The 12,094-nt window shown below is 37.5% G+C and overlaps 1 protein-coding gene across 3 annotated transcripts in view; it reads right to left on the bottom strand.

The window, feature by feature from the left end:
- Positions 1 to 12,094, bottom strand: part of LOC103458997 (glypican-6-like) — a 110,451-nt gene that overhangs the window by 31,115 nt on the left and 67,242 nt on the right. For 2 of the 3 annotated variants that reach the window (XM_008400172.3, XM_081602943.1), the window contains exons 5-7: positions 2,818 to 2,948; positions 2,024 to 2,167; positions 405 to 434 (exon numbers count right to left, since the gene is read on the bottom strand). In XM_008400172.3, the coding sequence (XP_008398394.2) occupies positions 405 to 434; positions 2,024 to 2,167; positions 2,818 to 2,948 (305 nt within the window). The remainder of the gene's footprint in view (positions 1 to 404; positions 435 to 2,023; positions 2,168 to 2,817; positions 2,949 to 12,094) is intronic. The other variant, XM_008400179.3, reaches the window with a different exon arrangement.

Raw genomic sequence — 12,094 nt, 5'->3', positions numbered from 1 at the left:
TTTTAGCACTTAAGTTGCAGTGGGTAATATCCTGATTTGTTTCTCCAGGAGTTGACTTGGCTTGAGGGAAGACAGGAGCAGAAAATAACGGCAGGCCAGATGTGTCAAACAAGGTTTGTTTGTTTTTAAAGCTTAGATTAAGTGTCTTTTTTCATTATAGCTCATATAAAACATCTCATATGCAGGCATATGTGAGTCCAGTGAGATGAAAATATGACTGTGACAACAGATCATATTAATTATTGGCTGGATATACTGAAAATAGAGTTTGAAACTCTCAGAATTTGCTAAATAAAAAAGGCTATTTTCCCTTCCAGCCTTAAATCACAAAACAACGCCACAAAACAACAGACCAAGCAAAAAAAAAAAAAAAAAGAGTAAGTACAACAAATATTGAATCTTACACTGAATTGCATCGTCCTCCAAACCATCCTCTGGTTTGCAGCAAAAAGGCAGAAACACAGAAAATCCTTATTAATTTAATTAGGTGTGGATGGAAGAATCAATTGATGAGCACAAACAGCTTTAAGCAAAAAGGCTTCTTCTGCACAAGGGAGATCAAAAATGCTTTCATAGTCAATCAAAATGAACAACATATAATTAACACTGCATCAAAGTATTTAATGTGTGCCAGTGTTACTTCAAAAATCCATAATTATTGTTAAAACGACGACTTTCCCAGATATGCAACCAATAAAAAGCTTATCAAGAACATGACACATTTTGTTTTGAGGATGTAATATAAAAAACATACCAACAATTTTGGCATTAAAAGCAGGCCCAAGGATTAAAAGCAGGTCATTTATTTTTTTCAAATACAGTGCCTTACGTGTTTTATTGTGTAGTTAAAACCACACAGTTTAATGGATTATATTGGGATTTCTTTTTATGAAAGATCACCACAAAACAGAGCATAATTGTGAAGTAGGGAAAAAAAAAGATACGCAATTTTCAACATTTCTTATAAAGATGTCATGGATTTGTATTTAGCCCCTTTTAATCAGATATCACTAAATAAAATCGATACATAAAACCCATTACTTAATTGGTCTAAACCTCAATTCCAACCGTATTTTTCAAACCTCCCTCCAACTTTAGCGATAAATTTAAAACTTCAATATAGTCTATGCCTCCAGGAAGCAATCGTTTCTCCACAGTCAACAGCCCAGACCCTCTGCATGAGGACAAGGGTCTGGTTTTTACCAGTTGCCTGTTCTGTGGAGGGTTTTAAAGTGAAGTGATAAATCCACTTGTTCACTCAGTCCTATATGTTTACACCCTATTTCCTTGTTGTATTTGTTTTCTTATCTTGTTTTTATATCCGTTTTTAACTGGAGTTGTTTTTATCACTTTGTTAATGTTCAGTGATTTGTTTGAAAGGGCTTAAAAGATTATTAATATGTTAGAACATTACAAAAGTGGAAAGGGGGTTTGAAAACTTTAAGGCTCTGTGAATATCTACAGACACCAACAATCCCTCCATATTGATTTTTGAAAGGAGTTGACAAAAGTATGGCTCGAAATAAGCCACAAGACGGGAGCTTTGTCAGAGCTAAATTGGACTCCAACCCTCTTGTTAACCTTTAACATGACTCAACATTTTAGATTTCAAGGTTACTTGAGATGGATTCTCCTGTAATAACATCAAGATGAACAAACACGGGAGACAATCTGACTGGAAATAGAGGTTTGCTCAAGAGCAAGAAATATTTTGGTCAGCCTCGCAAAACCTATCCGTCACTGTTTATCCTTTTCTCTTCTGTTTGCAAAGTACACAATCGCAAGAAGGGCACCGATCACATCCCACCTTTCGCTGCCCTCTCGGGGTAAAGCTGTTGGTTCGTTAACAAACAAAAATCGATAGACGGGGCTGAACAGAGGACAAGTGAAAAGAATTAATTTCCGGCTCCAGGGGTTTACGATGGCAAATCACCTGCTTTAATCAACAGCGTCGAGGCAGAAAGACGAATGATGTTTACGATGTTCTGGTTGAAAACGGCAGTGTTTCACCCCATGTCCTTACCAGTCTGTCCAGGCTTGTGCCAGCTGCAGTGGTGGGCGGCTCCTCCGGGTTGTAGGGCCTGAAGCGGGCGTTGAACACATCCGAAGTACCACGAGCAGACCTCGAGATTTCTGCAAGTTTCGGCTGGCCACAGCCTTGGAAAACCTGCAATTACAAACACACGGGCACACAGCTGGCAGCAGTCTGGATGGCTGTGGATGCTGAAAATAGGAGAAAACATGCAGCTTTTTTTTTAAGTCTCCTGAATCATTCAGTCTGCACCACCAGAGTGACGGTGCTATGTGTCAAAGCTGAGGTAACCGCACTGATAAGTCAGAGAGTTAAGAGCTGTGGTCAATGCTATTTAAGCTGGAAGGGCTTAGTTTTTACAGGCTTTGGGGAAAACACCACAGATCTAGTTAAACCGTCAACAAAACTGCATCTGTTGAATGAGGTAGCCAACAGAGCATTGAGCTCTGAATGGGAACTGGCATCTAAATCGGTGTAGGCAGAAAAAATATTCCTCACAACCACCTACATTTTTTCCCTTCCTAACTGCAGTTTTGTGGGCAAGGAGAAATGCAGTAAAACACAGGAAACACATTAAATACTGTTAGCTGAACTATGATTATCTGACCAATGTGAAACATATAATTCAGAACCTAAATTGGCATAATTAGAATGTGTTGTACACACCTTAGACACAGCCCAGCATGACGAGCAAACTGCTTTTTTTTGTTGAGAAAATATGAGCGGACCTCATCAGAATGTGTACGGTGCAGCTTCCATTCTTCTGCGGAGTATATCTGACTTACCCTGAAAGAAACCTGGGCACTGTTATCTTGCATATTCATGATGGCCTCTGAAATCTTGACATCAATCGGATCCATGACAGATTCAATGTTGAAAGGCCCTTCGAGCCTCTGCGCCACCAGCAGCATGGCATCTGTCACAGTGGGAGTAAAAAAAAAAAAAACAGGTTAGAGGGATGAGACAAAGGGTGTGGACTGACACACATATGATTAGAAATGGATGTGATAAAAGAATAGGTGTAATAGCACAGAGACAGTGTCTTGCAGGATCCCACAAATTTTAAGGTATTTCTATTGGAATTTTATGAAAAGTATTGGGTTCAAGTAAAATGGAACAAGGCTTTCAAATTATTTTGAAATAAAAATCCACCTTTTAGCATTTTAGCATATGAACAGTGTTCAGTCTAAACCATCTCACTGCAACTCTGAAAGTTTAGGGTTGTTTCAGAGTGAGGATGGTGCATTCAGGGTGGTGCGCAGCAGCAGTAGCATACCAGCACTCGTTGCGCTCTTCATGTAAACCAAACAGTTTAATTTTGGTCTTGCCTGAACAGGGCACCTTCTTCCGAATGCATGCTGTGTCCCCAACTTGTGGTAAAACTTTAAACCAAATTCCTTACAGCTTTGTGTCAACAAAAGTATTCATATAATAGCTCTCCTAGCCAGATTTGTTAGTAGCTTTGGTAATATTTGACCTGCAGAGCATCACAACTGAGCTTTGGATCTCTCTAGATCGTTCAGAATTCCTTATTTATGCTCTCCTTGCCGAGCCTTTTAGTGTAGGCGGACCACAGTGTCTCAGTAGATGCTCTATTAAATGTTTCAAGCTGGAGAAATTGTTTTTATTTCATCCAATTCTGCTTCACACTTTCCAGAACCTCATCCCTGATGTTTCTGCTACAATCCCTTTGTCTTCATGATGCTGCTTGGCATCCAGTTTTCTCCAATAACTCTCAGAGGCTTTCACAGAAAAACTGGATTTGTCCTGGATGGATAGTTTCCTATTGGCAAATTAAAGGACTTCCACAGGCAACTGGTTGCACTGAATCTCAGGGCAAAAGGGCAGAACGCAAATGCACAGCACATGTCAGATATTTATTTATTTTATTCTATATCATAGTTGTGAATTTCTCTGAGTTTGTCTATCACACGATGTCCTGTAACTTTGAAGATTTTTGGTTTTATCGTATGTAATATGGAAAATAAGATAAATGCAAATGAATACTTTTACGATTTAGCACAAGAGTATTAAGCAGTCCACTGAGGGGGAAAAGAAATAACTATTCTAGAAAACGATGAGGAAAATGGTTTCATGTGGGTCCCCAAAGACAATGCTATCAGGGTGCGTCTCATCTCAGTTATGTAAATTGCCTTTCTCTTTATTTCTACAACCCTTGAATAATTAGTTGGATTTATTTTATGTGAATTTGTCCTGCCCCGATCTGAAAAGTGCTTTTCAAGCAGACCAAAGGTTACGGAATTGGTTAATAGGCTTTCTTTTTATTGTCTTCCCAAGCCTCTGGTGGGTTTTCAAGCTACAGATATGTTGAGCTCCACTAGCTTACACAGAAAAAAAAACAAACATTGAAAAAAGTCTGCTTCTGCTCTTTTGTAGGAATTCTTTAAATACTTCAGTACTTTGCCAGCCCAGTTAGTGGTATACAGAACTATTCATGCATGGGTAAAACAAGCTATTGATCAAGATAAACACCACATATTCGGTTCAAGTTACTAAAACATGACCATTTGTCAGCCAAATGAATGGGTTTCATGTTTCCACTCTTCTTTGAATAAAGCTGGAAACATTTCCAACAGGTTTGCTGTCAAAATGTTGCTCTATTTAGATCCGTCTACTTTTTCTCCCCCCCATCAACTGTGACCAGTTTCGCTGTTCCTGCTAAAGTAAAAGCTTCCCGGCAACACAGCGGTGCCAACAAGTTTCACAGCAAAGATTATGTTCAGGGTGATGTGCAGTGCGAGTTTTCAACCAAACATAATATTTTACATGCAAGCCAAAAAAAGTTGTTTTGATCTCATTTTGTGGAAAACGGAACTTCTTTTGGCTTTCTACCAGCAATGGTTTTCCATTCACCATCCTCCCAATATAACAGTCATCTGGTTGAAGGATCTAAAATGTGAGGATTTGTTTGTTTGAACAGGTTTGAAGTTAGTACCCTCTTACAGCTGGGGGCTATTTCAAATAAACCAGTATGACAAACAGCCAAAACTGTTACTTCTCCTGTTCCCCCCTCACTCATTACAATCATGACTGGTTTTTGATGCAAATTGAAATTTTATGCAGATTCACTTGATCGAGTAAACAAACAGCAGAAAGTGCTGATGAGTTGTTGATTTAATAAAGAAAAAAACAAAAAACTGAAAGCCCAGCACATCTGCTGCAGGAAGGATGGGGGTTTATTAAATTGTCTGGACAAAAGCCGGAAGGGCTTGTAAAACACACGGCTCTTCTCATTACCTCGCATTTCTTTCATGCATCATAAATGACGGCTTTAAAAAGCATGTTGCATTCATAATCCTGAAAAAATGTGAACAGAATGGATTTCAAATTAGCTTGATTTTGCACAAGGCTAGCTGAGTGAGTTGCAAATAAACAGAATTAAAGTGCTTTTAATTATATATATATATATAAACTTATATATATACTTATATATATGTATATATATGTATATATAAACAGCAGAAAGTGCTGTTTGCACGTTAATACATTTCAGGTATTAACGTGAAATGTTCTCTACAGTGGCAGATCTGAGTTTGAAAGTCATGACTAGGGAACAAGACATCACCAAACCACCAACTCCCCACTGAGCAATTTCCAGATCTGGAAGCAGAGACATGTTTCTCTGTCCACAGACCTCCCAGGACAGGACCTCACCAGCAGGCTGTCATAATGACTAAAAATTACCTTGTAACTAAACAAGGTCATCCTGTCATTTGGACACTACGGAAACAATGACTTCTAACATGATGCCTCTGACTTCCTTGGCTGTTTGTTTATTCTGCACACAAACCAAAAAAGGAGGCTCGTTCACTTAAAAAGTTTGCAACTTTAGTTACCCCACCCTTGTACACATAAAGATAGGATCTTAATGCACTTTAATTAGAAAAAGAAAACAAGATAAGGTAGCAAGATCGTACAAGAAACAAAACAACCGAGCAAACAAACAGAAAGAAACAGAAGGAGCTGTTCAAATTTTCATTTTTTCCCAGGAACAGTAAATGTCAGATGAAAAGGGTTGAAAAAAAGAACAAAAAACATTTGGCTCTGGCTCCATTTCTTTTCTAATTATGCTGAATTCAGAGCCTTTGAAAAAGCTCTTCTGTTTGTTTACACTGTGATTTGCAAACAGCCTGTGATACTTGCAAGGATCTTAATATGCCAATTACGTCAGTACTAATTGTGTGGCTTGCACCGCACCACAATTGTAAAGAAGCAATTTTCAAGAACAGTAGGTAGACACCTGAATTAGACTATTAAATAAATTGCATTTCAGAATATATCAAGCACCAATTTGCAGAAGGTATGGTTACCTGTACGAGGATGCACCAGTATTTTTGAAAAAATAACTGATTCCAAACTAAAGAAAAGATAAACGTATCACACATTCTCTAGTAAAGGTAATTATGTTATGAAACTACAGTTAGAAAGCAGGGAGGAGCTGACAGCTCTGCTGAGCAAATATCAGGTTACACCCCCATGGGCAAATGTACAAAGCTGTTTCTGGATGCCAAATGTGTGCCAACCAAGCAAAAACTCAAGTGCCATTAGACTCCATTTAAACGAGGTACTATGCAATTAATGGAAGGTCCACCTATATTTATGCAAAGTATAAATTGGTAAAAGTTGAGAGCTGTTTTTGTTTCACAGTTTCCACAAAAAAATAAATAAAAACACCGTATGTTTTAATCTGCAGGTAATTTTCCAGCTTGAGAAGGAAAAGAGAAAAAGCAACCTCCTGCGCTGCTGTCTTTACATACTGTGCAAGATGGATGAGACGCGCTGTGGAATCTCTGCCTCGCTTGCTGTGGCGAGGGTGAAATGAAGGACCAAGGGGAGGCGAGGTAGAGTGGGAGGAAGAGGCAGGAAGTGACTGTACAGCCAGCATCCCAGGATATAAATCTAGACCCCTTTTTTCCTTTATCAAGTTAAATTTTCGGAATGAAATTCTGCACAAGTGTTTTGGTTTCTAATACAATTGTCAGTTTGTAGAGTGTAAAACAATCTGATGCGTTTTTAACTTCGATCAATGCTTTTTATCTTGGAATTAATCGATTAAAGATGCGTCTTTCCACTCTCAACGATCTGCAGTGGCATATTAAATCCAACTTATTGATTTTTGAGACGTCCTTCTGACATGATTCCTCCACCATGCCTGGCAATCAAAAGAATTTCAAAGGGGAAAATATTTTTCTCCATGCTGCATCACATGATAACCTAGTCAGTTTGTAAAAGAGAGGACAGCTGGAAATCTTCTTGTGATGCGATGGTGTTTTAAATGAAGGCTGTCAGAATCTTGTATGACCCTCATGACCAAATAGCTGAGATGTTTCATTTGCTAAGATGATATTTTTAACTCTTAAATGTACCGTTGTTTCAGAGCGCCACTTTATAATTAAATTAACTTGACTTCATTATTGATGCCTAGTTTGTAATTTTAGCTGATCATACTACACTGAAACAAGCAAGAAAATAAATGTGTATTTTACATTCAAAGATAGTGAAAAAAAAGAGGTTCTGGAAATCTTTCCAAACACTGGTGACTTATCAGTAACTCAAAAGACAGATGAAACTACTCGGCTGAAGGAAAACAGATAGATCTGTCAGAAAGAAAAGACGAGGCGAAGAGAAAAGCAGGGGGATCAGAATAAGAGATGATTGGTTTGGCTTGTTCCCATGGGAGAGGTACTCCTGCATTGCATTTGAAAACTACGTACTTGAAGAATTAATGACTCTCATTTATGTGGAGTACATGAAGTCCAGTCCGCTGTGGCACCGGTGACACACTGAGACAAATTTTTACTGCGTCGCTTTTGCAGGGCTTAGATAGGCCACTGGCCAGACAGAGGAAATCTTATTATCAACATGACACAGCCATTGCAACTAGACACATTTTGTCCCATTTTGGACTGAAGGTTTTTTTTTTTTTAAACAAATCGGACTTACTGGATAGAAATATGGAGACTAAAAGTGACAAGATGTAAAATTACAGCAGGAAAAAATGGTTAGTGTTAAACCTTAATGTTTAAGTTCATGATATGAAACAACCTTATTTGTTCTGTCTTGCTGTAAAAGGACTACGGAAGAAAAAAAAATTGAAAAGGTAATATAACTCTGGGCTCTGCCTCTTTATCGAGATTGATGTCCACTTAAATTCAGTCTATGTCAGCCAGCGGTAACCTCCAGTAGACAAGGACAAATAAGGAAAGTAAAGAGGCCCATTTATGGCTCTTTGGCTGCAAAGAGTTTAGCAGAATGAAAAATGGCCTCCAATGTAATTCTGATTCTGCAAAGCATTGCTCATCTCTACTTCACCCGACTAATAGTGCTATGAGACAGACTAACAAGGGAGGGAAGGAAAAATTATAGTGTTCACAAGGTCACGATAAACAAATAACATTGACGTGGTCACAGGAGGCAAAAAGAAACAAATATTACCACCAAATGCTAATACTAATAAAACAGTTAGTGTTAGTGCTACTACTACTGTAACACCTGCAACTAATACGACGAATAACATCACTACCATTGCTACTGTTACTGTGATAACTAATCCAAATAGTACTGCTACTGTGAATGACGTCACTACAATTAGTATTACTATTGAAATTACTTACCGCTCCTGCAATTGCTAATTTACAATAACTACTTTGACTAATTCTACTGCTGTGAACAGCAATGCTACTACCAATATTGGTACTATCAATACTGCTATTACTGTGACATGTACTACTACAACATCTAGCAACACAAATACTGAAACTTAAACTGTAACTAGGGTTAGAAGTATCACCTGTATTACTACTACAACAACTACAATTACAGCGAGTGTGACTACTACTACCACTATGACAACAAGTCCTACTACCACTCCCCCCAAAAAACTCCTACCACCACTAACCCATCTGGTTAGCTTTAAACTATCTGTCATCTGCCTACTAATCTGTAGTCTAAACTTCCTTTAGTTGAAACTAAAACATAAACGATTCCAGATCCTGATTTGTCAGATCCCTGCTCTAGTTGTTTTACTTCCTTTCTAAAAACTGAACTACGTAGAAAAGTTGCCTGCCGATCTGCATAACAGCGGATTAATGTGTGCGCATTTGGAAGAGTAAATTGTATTGTACTGTAAAGCGCTTTGGGTGGTAAGTATGACTGGAAAGTCCATTTACCATTTAAATGCTCTTTTACTGAGAATTCCTATAAACACCCACATTTTGAGAGTGAATAATGGAAATCCACAGAAGGGTTTTGCGTTAATAATATGAATAAATTACCTCTGCAAAGACATTTAGGCTAAAACTGGGTTAATTATAGTCAGGATATCAAAGCCTTGTAAGAAGTTGAAGACACGTTTCAGATGTGTAACAGACACTGTTAGCTGATATTGGAGAAACTAATTAAGCAGTGCCAGGCTCTCATAAACTCTGTGCTACGACCAGCCACACAAAAAAGAGCAGCAATATAAAAGTTGTCAAAATAGATCAATCAAATCAAATTTTATTTGTATAGCACATTTCAGCAACAAGGCAGTTCAAAGTGCTTTGCACCATAAAAACACAAAAATCAACAACTGAAACACATAATTTTCCCAAGGCCTGTCAGTACACATGAAAATGTTGGTTAGCGTTTCATTAATTATGCTACAAAAGCAACTCGAAGCAGGCGGGTTGTTAGTCTAGATTTAAAAGAACTCAGTGTTTCTGCTGTTTTATAATTTTACAGAAGTTTGTTTCAGATTTGTGGTGCATAGAAGACGAAAGCCACTTCTCCAAGTTTGGTTCTGCTTCAGAACGTGAGAAGCTGCATTCAGGATCAGCTGCAGCTGGAGGATTAATTTTTTAGGCAGACCTGTGAAGACACTGTTGCAGTAATCAATGCAACTAAAGATAAACGCATGGATTAAGTTTCTCTGGATCTTGGTGAGAAATTAATCCTCTAATCTTGGAAATGTTCTTCAGATGGTGGAAGGCCGACTTTGTAATTGTCTTTATGTGGCTCTGAATAGATGTGGTTTGAAATTATGATTCAACCTAAAATATTGCCAATACTTAAACTTTTACCTGGGTTTATGGTTGACAGGCATTTTGTTGGACCATCCCTGTGTGAGGAAAGCTGCTTGTGTCAAGAAACTGAACAATCAAGTGAAAATGAAGCCGACAAAGAGCTTTTGTCCAGAAAGAAATATTACTGTGGTGCTAAAAAGGTAACAATCATTCAGAGAAAAAAAGTGATGTAATGTGTCATGGTGCAGTCATCCAAGAAATATCAACAGTTATGGCCACAACCTGAGAGAGAGTTGATTAATAACTTATTTTCACAAAGTTTTGAGTGTCAGTATTTACTGTGAATTGACCACCATAAATCGCCATGAAGAGTATTCAGAAGAAACTATTTACGCGAGTAATAAAAGTTAATTTAAGCCCAAACACCTAATTTGCACTGTATTTTAGCCGTGCTATTAAATGATTCATCATGGCTGGCTTAGGGCAAAGCGTTAGGCTGATATCTGAACTGAATTTGAAGAACAGGGTGGATGAAATTAACAACAAAGCATTAAATAGCTTCTTAGGCTGCTATAAGATCATATCCAATTTAAATATTTACTTATAATTGTGGCTGAATTCAAGGAAAAAGGTTCAATTTCAGTAGAGAAAGCATAAGCATTCCCAAGAAAGCTTTAAAGAAGATTCAGATAACATACAGGGCTGTCACTGGAGCAGAGCTAGCTCAGGAATGGAAGGAGGAAGGTGTGAATGATTCAGTTTGCATGGTGAGGCAGAGAACTTTGAAAACTGCTATTGGTCAGGTCTCGCCTGAAAGAGAGATCTTTAATCTCAATGAGCTATTTCTGGTTAAATACAAGCTGCAAAGAAAGGTACATACTGTCATGGGGTGAACAGGGATAGGAAAGAAGTCACATCTTTGAAAAGTAAAATAAATAAATAACATATCAAGCAAAGATTCTGCACAAAATATGAGAACTAGACCAGAGAGCACGGGGGTAAAGTCTTTTTTTTAATTTTTTTATTCCAGATAATAAACAAATCAATATCAGCATGATGCCAGATCAAGATCCGGTACTGAAGCAGAATAAGTCAAATATTTTTTTCTTAAAATCACTATTTCATTTCTGTAGCTTTGTAAATTTTGATTACAGCATGGTTACAACAATAAGCTGAAAAAAAATTGATGACCAATCGTTGTTGCTTTGTTCCCTTAAATCTTTGAACGGGAGAAACCCAGCAGACTAGACAGCAAGTGTGACTCGTAATGTAAAGTCAAAAACTAAAGCAGCATCAGAAATAGGGTGGTGCACTAATGAGCTGTTCAGGATCAGATCATGTCAGTAATTGCGTGCAAGATTTCATAGAGGTTCAGACACTGACTGCTGACAGGGAATGGCTTTACATATTTTTTTCCCCCTGAAAATGTTGAATTACTGCAGCAAAGCCCACAAATGTATAATTAATCACTACCAAAAATGTTTGTTTACCATTTTTCTTTGCATCACATATAGTAAATAAATGACTCCATATGTTAGAATATGAATGTAATCAACAAATAAAAACATAAAATAAATTAAATTTTACACTTATCCTCAAAATATTGATCTATTCTGTCTTAAATATGCTTCTTTGTTTATTACAGGTATGTTGTTCATTTACTAAAACCAGTTTGATATTCAGCACATAAAGCAGATGCCATCTTGCTTGTGTTTGCTGAATTTTAAGCCGTCTTTAGATGCAAGCCTCTGGACTAACCTTGCACTCTGTATTAGCAAGTAGTATTAGATGTTCTCCACAAAAATAAAGCATGCGGAAATGATCTTATATGTAATGGCTGGTCGACTTATGTAATCAAAGCTACGAGAAGAGAACCATATATTTCACAGGTAGGTGAATTCAGAAACATCTCTTAATATGTGGTTATTTCACTAGTTGAAAAGTCAGTGAAGAAGTAAAAGGAGCACATTCCTTAAATTAATTTAGAGTCACTTTATTTAGACTAAATAGTACATAAATAAAAAACATATCTTGTGAA

The sequence above is a fragment of the Poecilia reticulata genome, chromosome 2 (genome assembly GCF_904066995.2).
Source record: "Poecilia reticulata chromosome 2, P_reticulata-male-v2, whole genome shotgun sequence".
NCBI classification, from domain to species: Eukaryota; Metazoa; Chordata; class Actinopteri; order Cyprinodontiformes; family Poeciliidae; genus Poecilia; species Poecilia reticulata.
This window is presented reverse-complemented; position numbering and strand designations above follow the sequence as displayed.